This window comes from Penicillium chrysogenum (genome assembly GCF_028827035.1).
Source record: "Penicillium chrysogenum strain IBT 35668 chromosome Unknown utg000005l_segment0_segment0, whole genome shotgun sequence".
Taxonomy (NCBI): Eukaryota; Fungi; Ascomycota; class Eurotiomycetes; order Eurotiales; family Aspergillaceae; genus Penicillium; species Penicillium chrysogenum.
The window spans coordinates 1,531,382-1,551,735 of NW_026622753.1; the positions used below are offsets into that span (position 1 = coordinate 1,531,382).

Sequence of the window (20,354 nt, forward strand, 5' to 3'; positions counted from 1 at the left end):
CGTAAAAATCGCGGAGGACAAGGTCACAGAACAAATGAATCCCACCAGCTGCTGGAAATCACTCAGACAGGAATTACCCACATAGGTCCTTCCTCGTCTGCAGGTTCAGGTCCATCCATGCCACTTTCACGGCGCGTGGAGACTTCCCAAAACGCAATTGGCCCCCAACGCACACTTCATTCACAGACTACACAGTTAACTACCACGGTCAGCCCTAAACTGTCCCACAAGAGGCTTATTTACTAACTTAGGATCAGAACTCTTGGGAACTGGTTCCAAGTGTTGTTTTTCCAAACCTTCACAACACGATCTGTCAGTTGGCTTCATGTCTTGCAACTGACCCCGATAGCTACCTGCAACGGCTTCCTTATCGTTCCGTCATTACAAGCCATGGAGGTCCACAGAAGATAGCCCAGATGTTGCTAAAATGGGTTGATCCCCATATCAGGACACTTGAGGGTAGACTCCTTAAGACAGAGAAGTATGTTAGGCCCCCGGTTTGAAAAATATGGTTTTTGACATCTTCAAAGCCTTCTTAGTGTCCAGGCATGCCAGAATAATCATTGGAGTCCAAATGGAGGCTACGTGGACATCGTCACAGACTCAAGAAACAGCGAATACTGGCGCGCCTATCCTGGGCAGTCTAAATACCCACCTGGTCGTATCAAAATCCACAACCGGGCAATTCTGCGCGGATCTAAGAGCACACTGCATTATTACGTCATTGCACAGGGACAAGGGTATCGAGCAGCGAACTGGCTCAAGCTCTGGGAAGCACCAAATGATACTCAACTACCAGGCACCTCTCGAGCCGTGGCTCTCAATGTCCTAGAGATGGCCATGTGTCGCGCTTTCCAATCACTTCCAGGGAGCACCTTGGAGGCTTATTTTGGGCCAAGGGAGGATGGGAAACCTTACTCCAATCTTGGGTTAAATATTATTCCTCCTGTTCTCCAAGGACTATCCCTTGGGCCTTCGGCACGAAAGTCATTCTCCATTTGCTTGGAAAAATCCCCAGACCCCGACATTATTGGATGGCCCCAGTTCCGGTACGAATACGGGAAAAAGGCCGAGAAGTCCAACATCAACTTTCAGCGCCCGCTCATGCGATCCCCGGAGTTTCATGCCCGTTTCCATGACGCAGTCCAACATACCCAGCTAAGCCAGTCCTTCTGTGGTAATGAGCCACTACCGCACTCAGCTCTGAACAGTACCGAGCTTTTGAGCCAGTTAGAAGAAGATCTGAAGCCAATACACCTTCCCTGTGCTCCGCCTAACGGGAATTTTGAAGCGCTGGTCGGCTTCGTACTCGAAGATCTCCTTGATGTAGAATTTGAATTTTCGAGCAACATAAAGATATCCATTCCATGCCAATTTCAGGACAGCGGATGGAACACGATGAACTCGCTCACTTGGGCTGCAAACCCTATTCAAAGAGATTTGACCGAAATGGCGCAGTCTACCCGGTCGAACCAGGAGAGTGAGATTAAGTCACTTGTTCGGTTCAATCAATCAATTATTCAACATAGTGGATTACGGGTGGTTCTTATGTGTGGACGTGGAGTGCAGGATCTTGTTTTACCAAAAGAGTGCATGGAGACTCGCCTTAAGCTAGAAGCTGGGGAGGTTCCTATGTTTCTTGATATCAAAAACGATATTATCAAACGGATTTATGTTCTCATACCAAATCCAGTTGACGCATTCCTCCTCCGGGAATGGCGAAAAACTCACAGGATATCCGAGGTGCTTCATTTTATCTCGGCTATCACCATGACGATTGGTATTCGCCCCTATGCTGGAGACAATGGGTGTGTATTGACGAAAGCCATCCGGGATTACATCGATGAAAAGGACGGAGTCCGTGAACCTTTGACGCTCGAAACACTTCATCCAATGACTCGCCTGTGGCTTACACGTCGAGGATTCGCCAAAGATGAAGACATCTCCATTTTGCAAGAAAAGGCAGGCGGGAGCCTTAGCAATGCAATTCTCGTCTTGCTACATGCGAGCCCACGTCGTTTCCGGGACACCCCCACAACATCCTCTATGAGCTCATTCCGCAGATCAGAGAATCACCACGAACCGGGGTTTAAAATTGACAAAGCACAGCTTGAAGCTGTTCGAGAACTCTGTTTCCAACTGAGTAAGAAGCTGCCGGTTGATTTTGAACGTCCGAGTGATGATTTGATTCGGGATGTCATCTCCAGGGTGGAAGAATTGAACGATGATGTTGGGCAGGCCGACATTCTTGAAAGAGAAGACCTGGAAACTTCTCAAATTTGTGTTGACGACCATGGAACCTTTACATTTGCCACTGAGGTCTCAGCCACTCTACGAGAAAGGAAAATTCCCCGTGCTTGTGCTGGTGGCCGAAGCTTCACCGTTGGAGATAAGACTCGACAAGAACTCCTACGAGGCCGCAAATATCTTGGGACTCGGACAAAAATGCAAGGAATGTTTGTTGTAACAATACATTCATGCATTGAGCTTTTTCTTCGTATTGAGGAGCCTCTACAGGAAGTTATTGTTAAAGCCGAGATTAAGCCACCCGGCCAGCGTCATCCGCAGGTATGGGCACAAGAGACGCTCGCGACGGATCCCGGCTCACGGTTGGCTTTCTGCGTTACGTACACAAAGAATGCCGTGGAAACATTATCCTACGTGACTTCAAATGTGGTCAGAGATATCTATAAAGCCAACTCATTCGTTCACTGGATGGAGGGTGAAGACGTCGCGGACATTATTGCAAGGCCAAGGCAGTTTGTTGTCGTGAGCTCTTTGACCCAAACCCTTCCTCGGGGTATCCCACAGCCCGGATCTTTCTACACGGATGACAGAATCACTTTGATTCCTGCTAAAGAGTTCAACCCGGTTAAAAAGCGCAAAGTGTCGGGAGCTTGATATGTGAGGCCACTAACGGGTGACAGGACCAGACGGTTAGGTAGTTTTATCTCCCTTCCTCCTCTCCCTCTCTCTACCCCCCACCCTGTCTGTCTGTCTGTCTGCTTGTCTTCTTCTCCTCCATGCGCTTCGCTTGAAATGTAACATAGGCTTTCTTCGCTCCTAGTGTAGCCTTTCATCAGAATAGCCATAGCATAAACAGTAGCCATGCTTCTTAGGGGCGATGCGTATGACGCGACACGACCCGTAACTCAGACAAGGGTTAGGCTCGTTAGACGTTGGGAGAACCTCTTATAGTAGAATGTTGTTAAGCTGGATTTGGTCAATCAAGTGAGGTCGATGCACCAGTTCGGTATTAGTAGATCTCCTGCAATCGCCACTGTTGGATTGCCTCAAACAGCTATCATGCATTTGGGGTATGTATGAACTAGCGCACGGTGAAGCCAAATACTGTCCACTGTCCACTAGAAAGGTGCGCGGCCGGGCTTTCTTGTAGATATGAAGCGCCGTGGCGACGAGATGCTTAACGAAGCATTGGCCAGTCTAAGAGCGTGTTGATTCATCCATTTTATGCCTAGGCATTGAAGTATGTTCATGATTCTTCAAAAGCACCTGTAGTTGTTAGATCATTCGCGCTGTACAACAGGGAACAGTAAGTGAAATAAAGCGACTTCCTCCAGGCTCGTGCCAAGACTTAGTCACCCTTATTCACCGGTAACCTTGGAACCTTAGAAGGCTCCCGGAATATCCTATTATAACAGCTCATAGCCAAAAAAAAAAAATAGCAGCATGCAATCTCTAGATAATACCGCTATAAAGATCTAGCCGCGGGCCCTGTAGAAGTGTCAGTCAAAAGCAGTATCAAGTAGAAGAGCAGTCGGAGTAGAGACGTTAAATAAACCCATGGACATGCCATACTTGCCTATATGAGAAAGTTGGCTGTTTTTAGGTTCGATAGAGCTAGGGGTATGCGCTAGACCGAAATCACTTTGCCAGGCTAGTATTCACATATCCTGAACCTTGACACATCAAGTGCCCGGGTGGTCTAGTGGGTAAGAAGCTCTTCAGCTCCACAGTCAATAAGTGCATCCACTAACAATTCTTCAGTATGATTCGCGCTTAGTAAGACTCCCTAATCGGATCAAATCTCCACCATACAATTTCCTAACAAAATCTCCAGGGGTTCACCCAAAGCAATATTGCGCGAGGTCCCCGGTTCAATCCCGGGCTCGGGCCCTTTCTTTTTGCTATTTTTTTTCTAATTTTAAATATTTTTAGTATTTATTTGCAATGTTGTTGTACTTGTGACAATCTGCATGCTATCACATGTCAGATGACAGATTTGTTTGCTATTTGATTTGTTTGCTAGTTTAGCGAGAGAGGACAGAGTTTGCATCGTTTGCATAGTCTGGTTAGATTAAGCTCTCGAGCTCGCCAGACTTTGCTCTCCTTCCTTCTTTCTTCTCTGTCTTTAGTTACTTGAACAATAGCACTCTCTTGCTTTGGCTTCATGCTTTGCCTGTAGACCTGGCTGGTCACAGTACTCGGTATATATATAACATTAAGAAACCTAGTTAATTTGTAACTAGTGCTTAATTACACTTATGTTCTATAAGTATTTGTACCTAGTACTTCTACCTATATTTTTCCTATATAGGCTGAAGCTAGAGCTTCTATGATAAATCTATTTCTAGTTACTACTTATTGGTTAAGGGGTTGAATCAAGTTTTAATAGGCAGAAAGGAAGGTGGTCTAGGGCCTTTAGAACTAGGATATAAGTACTTAAAACGCCACTATATAATATAGAGAGAGAGGTATACAAATTAACGATAGTATAACTAACTACGGAGTAGTTAACTAGTTATTCTTTCTTATAACTTTATGTTTTGAATAAAATAAAATAAATAAGCAAAAAAGAAAGGGCCCGAGCCCGGGATTGAACCGGGGACCTCGCGCAATATTGCTTTGGGTGAACCCCTGGAGATTTTGTTAGGAAATTGTATGGTGGAGATTTGATCCGATTAGGGAGTCTTACTAAGCGCGAATCATACTGAAGAATTGTTAGTGGATGCACTTATTGACTGTGGAGCTGAAGAGCTTCTTACCCACTAGACCACCCGGGCACTTGATGTTGAAAAGCTTCACATTTTGACTATATAAGGGAAGAATTTATCATTACTAAATTTACGAACTGGGATATGGCCTCTATTAGGCTATATACATTAACCTTGGTTTTTGTGTTGGTCGAGTGGAATAATGCCGTATTTTATTCCAACATCTTCTTTTGATTATGCTGACAATCGCGCTAAGGGCCTTGTCCCTCCCATCAACAGAAGGGTACCTCCGAGGCTGCCATTCAGACTCCTGCTCTATGCCTAGGCATTGTCAAGGCTGCCGTAATATCCCCAGCCACAACGACTGCTTAAGCTCTGTATTGCATGATCCCGCATCTAATGCCCATATAGTTATATAATATGTACCCTACTTTGAGTATATCAGAACACCTTGTCCCCAGAAGTTTATACAGTATTCCTTTAACATAACAGTCCCAACCAGACATCTAAACCCACATAGTAGAACATGTAAAATCCATCCGCTAAAGCCTAAGTACTAGAAGGGAATTCGGTTACCACTGGCACAAGTCCCGATCTCACCTACCCCAGAGTTATAAGAAGAGCGAGACGGCGGTGAGGATAAGGCTGTGATATATTAAAGACACAATACTCGAATGTCGACGCAATGCTAGAGAGTATAACAGTCTATTTGTATCGCGTCAGATACCGCGGTCATCCACCACAGTCGTATTGTAACGGATACACTAGGTAGAGGTGCCGCATACCGTAATCTCCTATACTAAATTTCGACAGCCTTCCACACCACTATTTTACTATTACTCCTTCGTACAGGTTCTACTAATTAATTCCTACAATATAAACTTCTATAATAGTTTGTATTGTGAAGCCCTGGCGAAGCCTAGCACTGCCTCTGCCGCCCTAGTCCGGACACGCTGTTTGGTCTACTCACGTTCTCTTGAGCCCTCCGAGCAGACTCGGTACGTTGGCAGACAAGTATGATCAGAGTCCAGATGCGTGTCCACTCGGTACCACAGTGTGCTGAGGAGCGTATAAGCCAAATCCGATAAATCCTTGTAAACATAAGCGGCCCCTATAAGCCCTCACGTGCCAGTGGCTTGGTCCTCATGCACCTTGACCACGACCTTGCCACGCGCACGCTTTGTGGCGATGCGCTCGTAGGCGCTCATAGCATCCTTCATCTCGAAGACAGAGTCAACAGGGATACGCAGGCGGCTCTCTTCAACCAAGCGTGCTAGGTAGACTGCGTCGTCACGCGATGGGGGCGTGCTGAACATTATATAGCGACGCGGCACGCCGCCCAGCCAGGTGGGAAGCCATCTATTGAGCAGCACGTTGCACGCCGTCACATACATGCCCTCGAGCATGCCGATATTTACAACAGCTCCCTCGGGCTTAAGATAAGCCGGGGAGTTGGCAAAAAGTGCTTGTGTACCAACGCAGTCAAGCACGAAGTCAAACGGCTTGTCGCCATACTGATGCGCTAGGTAAGCTGGAAGCGGTGCATGTTCACGGTAGTCGATGAACTATTTGTATGTTAGTCATTTTCTTGTGCAACGGTGACAACTGTGCCTACCTCATCTACACCCAGCTCACGAACCATACGCGCATTGCCTTCACTAGCCACGCCGACCACCTTTGCACCACGTAGCTTGCACAATTGCACGAGTACCGACCCGACGGACCCGCTAGCCCCATTTATGAGCACCGTGTGGCCCTCGCGCACACCTGCTGTGCGAATTATCTTGAGCGCGGTGCTACCGGACCCTATAATGCCCGAGGCCGACGCCATGTCAATACCGTCATCGATACGTGCGACCTGGCAGCCAGGCAGACGCACATATTCTGCCAGCACGCCGTGGCCCATAACCACGGCGCTAGGAATGTTCTGAAATGCAATGACATGTGAGTTAGGATCGCGCACTTCTGCCGGTGCACCCTCGCCAGCTGCTACTACCACCCCGGAAAGTTCAATCTCCGGGACCCACGGGCTGGTGAAAGGCAGTTTAGGCAGTATCTTCATCAACATCTCACTGCTGTACTGTAGTGACACGTTTGAAACGCGGATTAGGACGTCGGGTGACGAGCCCGTGGGCACCTCGGGTGTTGGGTAGTCGGTGGCCAGCTCAAGCGCGCTACAAGCAGGGCCGCGCCGCCGGCGTACCCAGGCACGCATGGTCGGCGGTACGGTTGGGAGCTGGGTCTTCGATGTCATTCCTTCTGCTGTTGGTGCGCGGTGAATAAGCGGAGAGGACAGTGCACGGTAGAAGCAGGGAGACGTAGGGTATTGTTGCGCGATTTGACGCAACAAGGAAAAGAGCCGGTACTGGAACGGGTTAAAAAGAGAAATGCGGTCGACGGGCCTGAAAGCTACTATTAAGAGCTTCTTTCAAGGCAAAGAAGAACGAACCGGACGAGGTTAACGGACCAGATTGACGACGTTTGGGGGAAACGCCACCATTTCAAATCTGGCTAGTCCCTGGAGCTCTCTCCGATGCTTACACATCTATCGTCGCTCTCAGATTTCTTCTTCAATATTTAGTTGAATTGTCTTTATACGGCATGTAGCTAGCTTAACTGTGCAGTCATATATTTTGGGATACAAAAGAAACCGAGTTTAGCGGGTGATTGACAGTCTCTCTCTTCCACTTCCTTTACCGTGCGCGGACTCCGGAAGCGCTGAGGGTCGAGGTTGCCCAGGTTATGTGTCCGGAGTATGCGTGTGGATTGGGCAGGTATGCTGGGTATGCTGGGTCTGTCGGGCCTGCTGGTGGGTGTTTCGATGACCGGTTTGAGGGAGAGTAGAGGAGACAGTAGACAGGTATGCTGGGTACGCTGGGTCTGTCGGGCCTGCTGGTGGGTGTTTCGATGACCGGTTTGAGGGAGAGTAGAGGAGACAGTAGACAGGTATGCTGGGTACGCTGGGTCTGTCGGGCCTGCTGGTGGGTGTTTCGATGACCGGTTTGAGGGAGAGTAGAGGAGACAGTAGACAGGTATGCTGGGTACGCTGGGTCTGTCGGCCTGCTGGTGGGTGTTTCGATGACCAGCCCACCATCGTTGCGGAGTTGGTGTGGAAGGTAGAAGGAGGCTCTCTTTCGTGCCTCGGTGCTTTGACCCTAAAAGACAATGGATCGGTTTTCTGCCTGGAACTATTGCCTTCTGTATGAAACTGCACTTCTCTCTGTTATGAAACCTCATAAACTCACCTGCTGAAATAGCACGTCCCTACCACCAATACGGTGGCTCCGACAACGACACTACCTACCAGTTCGAGGTCGGTATGCCAATATGCGTTGGGAAGAAACAGAAGAAAGAAGAAAGAGAAATCAATTTTCTGCTGTCGCATTGGATGTCGTAGTACGGCAAGTTGGAGTAATCCCAGTACCCAGTAGCAGGCATTTTGCAACCTCTATGGATGGGCCCGGAGGATTAATGTGAACAGAGTGTAAGAAGGATAGTCACAGAAAGAACACATTCGGAGTTTGAAGGAAGTGGGGTTGAGGTAAGAAGGAAGTGAAGAAGAATTCATAGATGTTCTTTTAAATACCTTTTTAGGTAGTGCCCCCGGCGGAGTTATAGGACTTGTCGTTTTGCCCAGACCATCAATGACTGCTAGTCCAACAACCTGATCCTGATATCTACTTAATTTTCAGTTTCCAGTACCCCGATCAGGTTCTACACCCGCAGAATATTCATCTACAACATGGATTAATTGACGAGGTTGTTCACGGGAAAGGATCCAGCAAAAACAGCGGAACAAAAAGTCAAGAATCGACAGAGCAAGGATCACAGCCGAAGCGTTTATGCGTGTGAGAAGGGACTCTGACGAGAGAAGGATGGTAAAAAGGCCAACTTCTTCTGGGGTTCACCGGGTCAGACATACGAGAGTAATGTTCGTGGTCCGGAAGGAGTGTCAGGACTGTATTCTACAGAAAGACGAATATGCGAATGAGGTTCGGGACTTTGATTGAAAAAGTTAATGGGATACCCTTCTGTTGAAGCTCTAGATGCTATAGCTTTTATCAACTCGAAAACTCCACGCCCCATGCTTTTGGGTATCACCCAAGCCTAAAAATGAAAGAAACCCTTCATGCAAAACCAAAGCAGATGCAAGACAAGTAAGTATAAAAGACAATGAACGCACCGGGATAAACAACCTTGCATGCAAATGCGAAAGAAACAAGACCAATAAGAATGGAAACTTAATGCAAATCACCCCCAAACACCAACAGTAAAATACTTTCCCATCATGAAAACCGCACACCCAAGCCAGCATTAGGGTGCACAGGGGAGCTCCCACTCCTCGGACGAGTCCCATACACCTCCAGTCGCGGCGCAGGCGCATACACTTGACCATCATGCTGAATCAAAGGACCCGACAAATTGGGGTGATATAACTGATACGGCTGGGGCCTCGGTGTCACCAGACGAGCCGATTCATTGAGTCTGAGTCGTGCATCCCGCACGTCAACACGGTGTCCGCCAAAGTGTAAAAAGGGCACTGGCTCCATCTCTGCGTTCCAGCCGGGGTCGGGATACTTTAGTCGCCCATCCATGGAGCCAAGCTGGCCATGTGACGAGGCCGGTGGACTGGGGTAGGTAGGATCTGGCTGGAGAGCACTGCCCACCAGGGGCAATTCGGTCGTCCAGCCAGCGGCCCCGGTAACTTGTTGTTGATGTTGATGTTGCATGCTTGCTGGTGGACTCGGGATCATCTCGGCACCTTGTTGGAAACTTGGAACGGGTGAGAACCGCGGGGGATACCGCACGGGTTCTGTGGCCCACGATTGATGGGAGTACCCGGAAGAGTCGCGCGACATCGGCTCGGGAATGGAGCGCTCTGGGGCTGAGCCCACCTGTATCTTGGCATTATTAGATGATGGCAATGCACTCGGCATGATTGCGGATGGATGAGCAATGGAAGAAGGTCTAGGAGCGCCTGAGGCAGTTATTGAGCTCGGTGCAAATTGAGAGGATCTTCTGAGGGCTGAAAGGGCGACGGGGATGTTCTCATCGTATGGGAGCGGTGGTGGATAAGGAAGGAGGGATGGCACGCTTTCAGATAGACTTCGTGGAACCTCCAGATGTGGTACTGAACCACGCCGAGAAGGAGCCCGGGATCCAGGCGCAGTATGTAAATCTGTTCCGTGGTGGCGATTGATCGTATTGTAGTCAGGCTCACTGTAGGTTGACCGAGTGAGAGGCTCCGTCATCAATTCATCTGATACGTCATGGTATAGCGGGGAAGTAAAGGCGTAGCCCGCTTGACTATCGAGAGACTCAGCGGACGGTTTCATCTGTAAGCCACCACTCAGATGCAACCCGCTAGCTGGATCAAAAGCCTGCAAAGTGGGAACAGGTGGTGTGCGTTTTGCCATGGTTTCTACCTCTAACATTCGTCGGGTGGCCACATTCGCATACGTCGGCATGTTCTCTTTGTTTGCTGGTGGAGAGGTGTTCGCAGGCTGCGGGGCGTCAGCGGACGCCTGAGGATTGCTAGACCGACGCACTGCGGCGAGTGCTTTCTCAGCCTCCGAAGCTGGCACCAAAGAGCCCCCCTGTTTCAGCAGCAGTTGTCCGACTTGATGACCCTTTTCCTTGAATGGAGGACAGTTTGACCAGTGGGGTGTCAAACCTGGTATCCCTAAAGCGACGAGGGCCTTTATTCCGCTTGGTTGTTTGATTCTCTTTATTTGACCTTGGCTTCGAATGTCGATTGACCACTTGCCACTCCGATAGTCCAGTTATTGGCGGGGGACTCGATGAGGGAGGTGTCTTGTTCGGTTTTTCCGTGGTTTGGCTTATTTGCGACATGGCTGGAGAGATTCGAAATTCCCCCTTAATTTCCCCATCCGTTTCGTAGCCGTCTTCAGATTCATATCCAGCCTCTCTGAATATATGCGGTGGGAAAAGCTCAAGTCTGAACTGGGGAGGTGGCATGCCCATTTCCTCGGGGGACTCCGCTCGAGGTGACCCGAGATCACTCCAGTTGAAAGTAGACTGGCGTGATGGACCTTCGTCTGCTGATGAACCGCGGAAGGATGATGACGAGCTGCTTGACCTGTCGAAAACCGACTTTTGATTCCGTATAGATTGCTGCGAGGAGCTTGGAGACATGTTCTCTATTTCTTTGCTTATGATCTTCGTCAACCGCCGCAAATTCTCTCGTGTCTCACGAACGATTAATGGATGGAGGTTAATTGATGCCTTCTTTGGAAAAAGCTCAAGCAGCCGTGAAGCGTGAGTTTCGTACTCTCGGTAGTCCCGGACAAGGCCACATTCTTCGTAGTGTGCCATCCGTCCCATAGCGGCTTCGTAAGACGTGATCAGGAACCGGGTGGCAACAATCAACCAAGTATCAAAGAAACCAGGGTCATTCTTGTTCATGATCCCTTTATTCTCTTCGTCCTTGATTCGGAGCTCATCACGACAGAACCCCTGCACCACACTGTGGATCTTGACTACATCAACCACCGATTCATGACGGTAGTTGGAGAAGAATCCTTCCTGGCTGCTCTCTGTCAGGGAGTCTGAGAGTTCAGGAACAGTCTTCGCATCCGGGCTCATACGATCGCCCCCAAAACGATGCACAGACGACCTCTGCTGGAAAAGGTCAGCATCTGAAATCCGTTCAATCAACCCATAGTGAATGAGAGTTCCAAGTGTGGTATCAAGATCAGGGTCCTCTCCGGCCTGGGCGCTCGTCTGAATCTCCAAATTCTCAGCAGTCATAGCCGCTCGACCGAGGTTCAAAAGGCCCACTGGTACCTGGTGGCCGAGAAACGAAAGAAGATTAATCAAGTGCAGCGCCTGCTTTTGCTGCAACCGAAACAAGTCGTTCATGATGCTCAAGAATGGTTCGGCAAGCTTCTTATCCGTCACCTGAGATTTGACATGATACTTTTCAATCGGTTTACCCGTTGCGTTGAGGCGGTGCCCAATTGCATGGATTGCCAAAGGCAGACATTCGTAGTGCTCAACTATCTGGGTAGCCTTGGAGATTTGCTCAGGCGTCGCTCGCGTAATCCCAAGGTCCTTGAATAGGAGCTTGCAAGCATCTTCCACTTGCAGGCGCGAGATCATCAGACAATACGGCTCGTACAGTCGCTGCTTTTTGCGAAGTGTCGTGTCGACCGAGGTGTATATAATGCTGCACTGTTTGCTCCATGGTAAAACCTCCCTGAACTTATTGATGTCGTCGTCACGGTCGAAGGTAACACCATCGAAGACAAGGAGCCAATCCTTACGCGTCTGAAGCCAGAGCCGAACTGCATTCACGTACTTTTCAGTCTCATGATACTCAGGGTTCACGGTCACCTTCTGTTCGATCAGTGTAGCTGCTTGAGCAATCTCCCAAAAGCACTTGTACGTTGATTCACGGGACTTGGCGTCAATCCAAAATACGCCGCCTGGGTAGCAGTCACGCTGAGTAAAAACGTACTGGCGCGCTAGATGTGTCTTGCCGGAGCCTGGCACGCCGGAGATCAGTACGGCCATTGTCTTTTCCGGACGCGCCTTGGCCTTGAACAACCGATTGTGCAACACTTCAAGTTCTTTCTCCATTCCGAAAAACGTAGCATTAGGATGAAATCCTGGAGGTGCCACGAATAAAGCCGAGTCTTTGGTGGAACAGTGGGAGAGTTGGAGAAATCCACTGTTTCCCAGATCAGATACAGGGGAATTTCGGCCTTCCGTCGCAGGGGCGCGCGGTAGAGATAATATGGTTTGGCCTATAAGAGAGTCAGCCAGCATGACTCTAAAAAGTGATGGTTTTCATATTCAGACGATTGCAGGTCAGCTAGTTTCAGGACATGAGATGGGAGCCACCCTGAGGACAAGACAAATAAACTAAGTACAAAGAGGGAGAGCACACTGTGGACTGTATCGAAAAGAATAGAGTGTATTTGCAAATGTATTTGGCGCTTTGACTCGGTAGCGAATGGTCAAGTCATAGACAAGCATCATAATATGATAAACGTGGGCAAACTGAGCTCGAAGTAAAAGTAAGGATAAAGCAAAGACAAAAAAATCAAACGTGGCTTGCTGAAAAGCTTCATCGAATAGGAGGCTCCTCAATCTCATAGTCCCTCAACGTGACAGACGCTTCCGGTGCAGGGAGAAGGTGTGAAGCCGTACCGGGTCTGTTCAAATCAGGCATGCTCCGATTTGCGGAATCATCTACTCTTGCTGCAATAGTCAGCATCAAAAAGAAGACACATCAAGGAGATACAAATTTTGCAAAAGACTCACCGTCATAGATTTCCCTAGCCTTAGCCTTCTTCTCCTGGGTGCGGGCTTTCTTCTCTTCCGCCCAGCGCTCCGTAATCACCGCAGGAGCCTGACGTGAGTACCGAAGGATTGCCTCCGCCACAACCTCATATCCCGCCGCATTGTCATCATCAAACTTGCACATGTGGCTATGGTCGGCCTCGATACCTGCCCGCTCAACACCTTCCATGTACGGCGCGGCTGAGTGCTCGTCCACGATCACTTCGCGGGTACCATGCATGTCGGTGGACCGTGTCTCATGGAAGAAGTAGATGTGGAACCGACCCATTATATCAACGAAGAGACTGTTGATGTGCTGCAGTGTTTCGTTGTTGGTCCGCAGAGCTTTGACAAGCTGCGGAGACGCCTCCATAAATCTCTTAGGGAGCACAGCATTGCAAATGTTGTGCAACAACAAACCCCATTTTGCAATGTCGGATCCATTGTGAGGTGTGCCGAGGAAGAGGATGCCAAAAGTGGAAACATAGACTGAGCGTAGATGCTCGGTCTTCTCGTTTGAGAGACTACGGGAGTATATCAGGGCGCGCTTCACGATCAGACCCCCCAACGAGTGGCAGATGAAGATGATCGGACGGTTGGAGCAGTCGCGCAGCTATATGAGAAAACGAGGTCAGTTTTTGAAGCCCCATCCCAGAGCAAGAAGATATCAAGGGAGAAAAGCAAGCAAAAGCAAAAGTTGAGATGTCGACCTACATTTCGATTAGCAGCGAGACTGGATGCAAGAGTCTCAGCATGGCTGACGACCGAATCACGCGAAGCTCCATCCGTGAAAGCAGTTACATTCGCATTGTAGCCATAAGTGAGGATGCGGGGACACAGTGAGGCAAGCACGTCCGGGAGAAGGTCCGTCGGCCAGAAGCAACCGGTGGTTTTACTCGTCCAAGAATCATGAGGGTGGCCGTTCAGACCGTGAACAAAAACAATATCGATCGTAGGCTCATCGCGCGGGGTGTAGATCTGCGTCAAGCCAAAGGCCTTGATGGCCTTTGGATCGGCGATACGGGGCTTGGACATAGCAATGGATGGGACAACAGCAGAGTCAGGATGCTATTGCCATAATATATGACAGTTGAGTAAAAGAGGAAGTTAAAAACCAGTCCGGCCTTTGGGTTTTATAAATGTGATGCAGGTGACTGGTAACCGGGGGCAGTCCCCCTGACCCAGGTCACCCGGACTATTTCAGTCGATCCATGGGGTTTCTGCATCGGTTGTGAATCCCGGGTGACGGCCCGCATATTATTCTCTTCTACCTTTTATTTTCATGTCTCGGGTTTTGCCCATTGGTAGTTTAACCCGGGGTTCCTTGCACAGCCCTGTCAGATCGGGTAACCTGCCAGGTACCGTGCCACTCAGACCTCGAGTTGCCGTTATTCATAGACATGCATGCAGACATGTACGTGTATTATTGCATCATTGCTGAGTATGCCTTGATCAAGGTATGTTGCCTTGCAATATTCCTATATGGGCAGTGAGTCATGCAGTAGATCAAACCATGGGAAAATGAAACACCTTAGTTTTGGCCCCAAGACCCTGTAGGTTTCCCTGTTTCTATTTCGAACCTCAGTTACACGATTTACATCTATATTGTAGCCTACATATATTGATGACAATGTACATACCTACCTAGGGTAAGAACTATGTAGAACAAGACGTACAACATATAGATCAGGCAGAAGTATAGAGTACAACCATGGAAACAGATATCAAATCCAATCCTGGAAGTATAGGACTGGATCCTATAGATCAAATCAACACTATTTACTGTTTATAGTCACTCGATTGTTTTATGAGATAACTCTACTTACTAGTGGACCTTTTCTCTGCGGTTATTACGTCTATTGCCCTCATGACCAGAACTATGTCCACATGATGTCTCGGGATTATTGAGATCAATTTCACTTCATTTTGACTAAGAAAGAATCTATACATAAAAGTCCATAGAATTATAGGACATACCATTTGATAATATGATTCGGGATTGAGTATGGAGTGACAGATGAAATATGTAGGAAAAGTGATCTTCCTAGGTAGACTATATAACATTACCTCCCACGGAACGCCGGCTTCCGCTTCTCAACAAAGGCGCGCAGCGCCTCATACCGATCATCAGTCTCGATCACTGACTCATAGGCCGTATTTTCCGCCCGCTCACCCAGGGCATGGGCACCAACAGCCTGCATCGCCATCTTGATAGCAATAGGCCCACCTTCACAGATATCCAGGGCGAGCTTGATGCTCTCCCGGAGAACACGTTCGCGCGCAACGCCCTCCTGTGCCTCCTCCTCAGGCAGCACCTCCACAAGCCGATCACAGAGCCCAATGAAGTAAGCCTCGGGTCCGGTCACCCGACGGCCGGTGAGGATCATGTCCCGGGCGCGGTTCACGCCAATGACCGAAGGCAGTCGGTATGTGCCGCCGGCGCCAGGGATAATGGCGAGACGTGTTTCAGGGAGACCGACGGCGCTGGAGGATGCGAAGACGCGCAGGTGCGTGCACAGCGCGAGCTCGAGGCCGCCGCCGAGCGCCAGGGACGAGATGGCGGAGATGGTGGGGATTTCGAGGGAGGCGAGGTTTTTGAAAGTGGTGCGGAGTTTGAGAAGGAAGTCTTCGGTTCTGCATAGTCGCGTTGAGGGGTTAGCTGCATGTATTTGCGTGGGTTCGGGCTTCAAGCCCGGGGCACCGGGCACCAGGGCACCAGGGCGCAGGGTTGTTTCTCACTCGGCCTGGCTCATGTTGGCGCGTTCTTTCAGGTCTGCGCCCGCGCAAAATGCTGCGTCCGCGTTACTCGCTATAACCAATGCCCGGGTTGGCCCGTTGCCTCCTTCCGCGGCGATGGCGTCCACATGCTTCGAGAGCGTGTCGAGTAAGTGGGTTGAAATCGCGTTGCGGGCTTTGGGGCGGTTCAGCTGCAGCACGCGCACATGCCCTGAACCTGGGGCGGGAATCTGCTGGGTCTTGATGATGTCTTCTTCTGTGCTGGTGCTGTAGCGAGAGACGAAAACCCGGGTAGGCACTGCGGTCGCCCGAAGGTGAGCGAGGGGTGCGGAGAGGCGGACAAGGCGCTGTGACATGATGGTTGCCATTGTGCAGGCGATTCAAAAGATCGAGTGGGACTGCGCTCGACCGTAATATTAAATAAAGAAAGATAGATCACTACGCTGAAAAGTTCTCGGGTGGAAGTTGTTCTCGGAGCTCGGATGTGGGGAAAGCTCTCGAGGCCGACGATTACCGAAAGCTACAAAATAAATGGGATATATGGGGTATCATGTACATTGGAAAGAAATCCTCTAAAACTACAATATTATATACATAGTCACTGGCAGTATTCTATAACCTCCGCGTCACTCGGCCAGTCCCAGCCTGTCCGGCTGATAAGGTCGTATGCCTCCTCGATCAGGTCCGATGGTACCCGCGCGTCAATCCGTTGCTGTCGTCTTTCCAAAAACACCCTGATCGCCACAAGGGTTCGACGCATCATTTTGTCTCCGTTTGCATGTTCGTCTGCAGCTTCTTTCAATAGATCGGCTGACCGACTCACCCAGTGCAGCAGATGCAACAACCCTTCGTCATCTCCTACAGATCCCAGAGCCCGAACAAAGGCATGTAGCGTGGCAGGTGATGGTATCTGTAGCATCGAGGGGACATTGAGTTGTGTTCCGGAAGCGATTTCTGTTGCAAAGACACTTCGCTCCGCATGCTCCGAGGTCTTGGAGGCTGGGAGAACAAGATGATCAAACTGATGCTTCAAAACCTGCAGCGCGTGCTGCATCAAAGTGTCAATATCGTCATCGCCTTCGTTTTTGGCCTTGAGACGACGAATACGAGCTTTATGAATCAGCATATAGCTTTGTTCGGCAGTGCCAGGGTGTCTGATAGCAGCATCAATGGCTTTCGTAAACGCTACGCATAAAATGCGAAATCCTTCCTCGCCCAGTTCGACATCTCGCTGTCGCATCCAGGTCAATGCTCTGAGAGCCTGATGCCAGCCCAGTATGCGCTGAAGACTTCGGCTTCTTGAGCCATAATATCCAGTAAGGCGCTCGCGGGTCAGGGCAGATAAAATGTGAGTCCAGGTCGGGGTATAAGGAGCACGTCGCAGTTTGGTCAATTGGATCGCGTGCCATAAAGCCCTTGGGTGATGCTGGTTTCCTGGTTGCTCCTCGGAATATGCGACAAGGTCAATTTCCGCACCAGACGAGCCGTCAGCAGCTACCAAGCCCGGGAAACGGTGGGGTGTGAGTATATTCCGATTGCCGACATCCTGACTAGCAATGTTTGAATGTGCGCACAGAAACTTGACGAACGATGCGAATACCAAATCCGGCAATTCATGAAAGGCCTCAAGATCCAAGGTGTGGTATTCGCTAGGTTTGGCCCGCACAATGGAGAGCGCCTCGATTTGAGCATTTGTCAGGCCACTGCATTGGAGATAATGCAATCCGGAACGCAGAGAAGTAGCAGATTGAAGAAGTAGCCCGAGGAATCTCCCAGAAGGCCGAAGCCCCTGTGCGAGCATCTGATCAAGTAACTCATCCACGGTAGGTGGTTCCGTGGGCACATAGATAATGTCACGGGCAGAAGCCGGTTCGGGGTGAACTTCGCGGCCATCGCCTGGCAGAGCATGACTCATTTGGTCAAAGTCGCGTTCTATGGCGTATCGTCGGTATATTAACTTTTCAGCCATGGCAGCGTAGACGGCACCCTTGGGGGGCAGACCATGGTCCTGATAGGAGAGAAAGCACGCCCAGGCCTCGCGGACAGTCCTTGTAGACCGAATTCGAGCAACCCATACTTCGTGATGATTGGACTTGGATCCATGTCTGTCTGGCAAAGCTTGAGGGCGACGCATGAATGTCCTTGTCTGCACCGTCGGGCTGTGATCTGTGTCCCAACCCGCCAAAATCGAGGAGATATCCTCCCAAAGACGATGAGAGTAGCCAGCATCTTTCATTTGTGAGAGTACCTGCATCGCACGACTGAACATCCCTTCATTCCCGCGCTGAGAATCCATTCCCAGTTTCTCTTCCTTCCACGGAGGCCATGATGGGGCTTTTAGTTCAGCAGACTGGCGCTCTTCAAACGTTTTCTTATGGGCAAGCTGGACTGCAACGACTGCTCGATATCCTTGTCTTGTGACAGGAAGGACGGGCTTGTGGGTGGCCATGGCTCGAAGAAGTTCAAATTGCGCTTGCTGTTGGATAGATGTGGAGCGGTAAGGAGCAATGTTGGCCGGTATAGAGAGTAACCAGAGGCATTGATTAAACTTGTCAGTTTTGACGCGATCATCATGTCTAGTCACCAAAACTGACCTCTCGACGTCATTCACCTTTGGAGCTGAGAGGAAGCGAGCGAATGCACGTGCAATAGTGAGAAGTGATTGTGGCCACACGCGTCGAGCATGACGGATTAAACGGACTACCAAAATCATGCAGGTGCCCGAATCAATTTGAGGGCGGAAGTCCTCGGGGGATAGCTCAAGATCATGTTCGGCAACCCCGGCCAGAGTTTCAGTGACAGGGAAGGTATGTCCGCTCATGAGATGCAAAGAGTGGATTAAGAGCAAACGGAAAGTGTGAGCATTGAGGTTTTGCTGTTTCAAAAGATGCAGCGGGATAAAAGGTGGGATGCTTGGACTAGCAGCGCGAGACTTGGCTCTGTCAGTTTCGAACAAGAATAGCCGTACCATTGCCTGGTGGGGATTCTGGCTCTTCATGATCCAGGACCAAGCAGCCACATCGGCGGAATCGTAACCACGCGACGATAAGTAGTCATGACTTGTGCTTCTGAATACTTTCTGAAGAGCGATATCCAAGCCCTTATCCGCACGCTTATCCGGCGCAGACAAAAGCAACGGGTCCACCTCTCGTATGTACTCTCCAAGAATAACCGGCAGTGACGGCTTTTTTGGTCGACCAACTGTCCTCGACTCGTTCCGTGTTTGGAGTGCATATTTGGAGTAGGCCCGGTCAAGCCAGGCTGACTGGCTATCGTATCCAAGGGCGTGGCCAGTGTTTCGCAAAGCTTTGGAAAGATATTCGGCGGGCTTCGGTTTCACTCTGATGCTTGGGGTCTTTCCAAGCTTTTTCTCTGCGATTGGGGTATTCGCCGCGTCTTGGGGTAGTGTTGCGCATTGTTTGTGGAGTAAGGGATTTGACCGCTTTTTGTTGAAGTGATCATCGGATTGTGAGGTTTGAGTGTCGATTGCAAGTGACTCGGGCACATTGAGGAACGTAGTGGATTGAAACGAACGCAAACTGCCTGGGTTCAGGCCAGCTAGGGAATTGCGCGGATAATATATGGGAAACTTGGTGTCACGGTGAGGTATTGCCTATAATACAGGGGATTATTTAGCACAGTATCCAATGGCAAGGAGAATATAAAAATCACCTTGTATAAACGTCTATTGAGCAGGTCTGCTCTTAGCCGCGATACTCCCGAAAGGCTTCGGGCATACTTGAAAACTGATGACATCCATGAACGTAGTCATGGGTAAAAGTGCCTGAACGCCACAGACCCATCCAATAGGTTCAAAGATGTATTTGTCTCCGAAGATGAGAGAAAGTCAAGTCAAGAATCAGAAAAATACAACCATCGCGGCAGAAAATGGGGTCACGTGATGGATCGTCAGAAGGCGCGCCATTCCGAAAACCGCAAGTGAACGTTCCTCTCCAGCCAAAACAGAAAAAAGAGAACACTTGACCCTATTTGTTCGAGGGTTGCCTATTGCATTGATTATTGTTCTAATACCTTGGTCTCTATTGACAATCCTTTCCACCTCATATTCACTTCTTTTATTGTGGTGGCGTGAAGGTTTTATCTTCCTCCCTCGCTCTTCGCGATCCCCATCTTCTCTAAGGATTCGTGACGCCCTACCCATCGAGGTTACTTTGGCCTCCGATTGCTTTCCGAACCAAGTATCGACCTCAACACTAAATCGCCAGCAAATATCTATTTCCACAATCGCATCCTCCCAATCTTTACTTTCAATCCTCTGATTTGTGGGCCCCCCATCCATTCGCATCGGAGGGCACCGCGTCAAAGCAAGTACCGTCAACCTTGTCCTCGGCGCGA

General features: G+C 49.6%; 6 protein-coding genes across 6 annotated transcripts; 1 reads left to right on the forward strand and 5 right to left on the reverse strand.

Annotated features, from left to right (window-relative positions):
- Nucleotides 1–416: 416 nt before the first annotated feature.
- N7489_008989 (uncharacterized protein) lies at nucleotides 417–2,901 on the forward strand (the record flags this gene model as incomplete). The annotated part of the gene is made up of 2 exons (XM_056714739.1): nucleotides 417–481; nucleotides 540–2,901. 2 exons carry the CDS (start codon nucleotides 417–419, stop codon nucleotides 2,899–2,901), a joined length of 2,427 nt encoding a protein of 808 aa, XP_056562361.1.
- A 3,175-nt stretch (nucleotides 2,902–6,076) lies between these two features.
- N7489_008990 (NAD(P)-dependent alcohol dehydrogenase) lies at nucleotides 6,077–7,209 on the reverse strand (the record flags this gene model as incomplete). The annotated part of the gene is made up of 2 exons (XM_056714740.1): nucleotides 6,077–6,520; nucleotides 6,571–7,209. The coding sequence occupies 2 exons, from the start codon at nucleotides 7,207–7,209 to the stop codon at nucleotides 6,077–6,079; spliced, it is 1,083 nt and encodes a 360-aa protein (XP_056562362.1).
- A 486-nt stretch (nucleotides 7,210–7,695) lies between these two features.
- N7489_008991 (uncharacterized protein) lies at nucleotides 7,696–8,049 on the reverse strand (the record flags this gene model as incomplete). Its single annotated transcript, XM_056714741.1, has 1 exon — nucleotides 7,696–8,049. The coding sequence occupies one exon, from the start codon at nucleotides 8,047–8,049 to the stop codon at nucleotides 7,696–7,698; it is 354 nt and encodes a 117-aa protein (XP_056562363.1).
- A 1,192-nt stretch (nucleotides 8,050–9,241) lies between these two features.
- On the reverse strand, nucleotides 9,242–14,297 carry N7489_008992 (uncharacterized protein; the record flags this gene model as incomplete). Its single annotated transcript, XM_056714742.1, has 5 exons — nucleotides 9,242–10,591; nucleotides 10,614–12,724; nucleotides 13,131–13,181; nucleotides 13,245–13,875; nucleotides 13,977–14,297. 5 exons carry the CDS (start codon nucleotides 14,295–14,297, stop codon nucleotides 9,242–9,244), a joined length of 4,464 nt encoding a protein of 1,487 aa, XP_056562364.1.
- A 1,028-nt stretch (nucleotides 14,298–15,325) lies between these two features.
- Nucleotides 15,326–16,366, reverse strand: N7489_008993 (putative mitochondrial methylglutaconyl-CoA hydratase (Auh); the record flags this gene model as incomplete). Its single annotated transcript, XM_056714743.1, has 2 exons — nucleotides 15,326–15,896; nucleotides 16,002–16,366. The coding sequence occupies 2 exons, from the start codon at nucleotides 16,364–16,366 to the stop codon at nucleotides 15,326–15,328; spliced, it is 936 nt and encodes a 311-aa protein (XP_056562365.1).
- A 230-nt stretch (nucleotides 16,367–16,596) lies between these two features.
- Nucleotides 16,597–19,770, reverse strand: N7489_008994 (uncharacterized protein; the record flags this gene model as incomplete). The annotated part of the gene is made up of 2 exons (XM_056714744.1): nucleotides 16,597–19,611; nucleotides 19,738–19,770. 2 exons carry the CDS (start codon nucleotides 19,768–19,770, stop codon nucleotides 16,597–16,599), a joined length of 3,048 nt encoding a protein of 1,015 aa, XP_056562366.1.
- Between the last annotated feature and the right edge of the window lie 584 nt (nucleotides 19,771–20,354).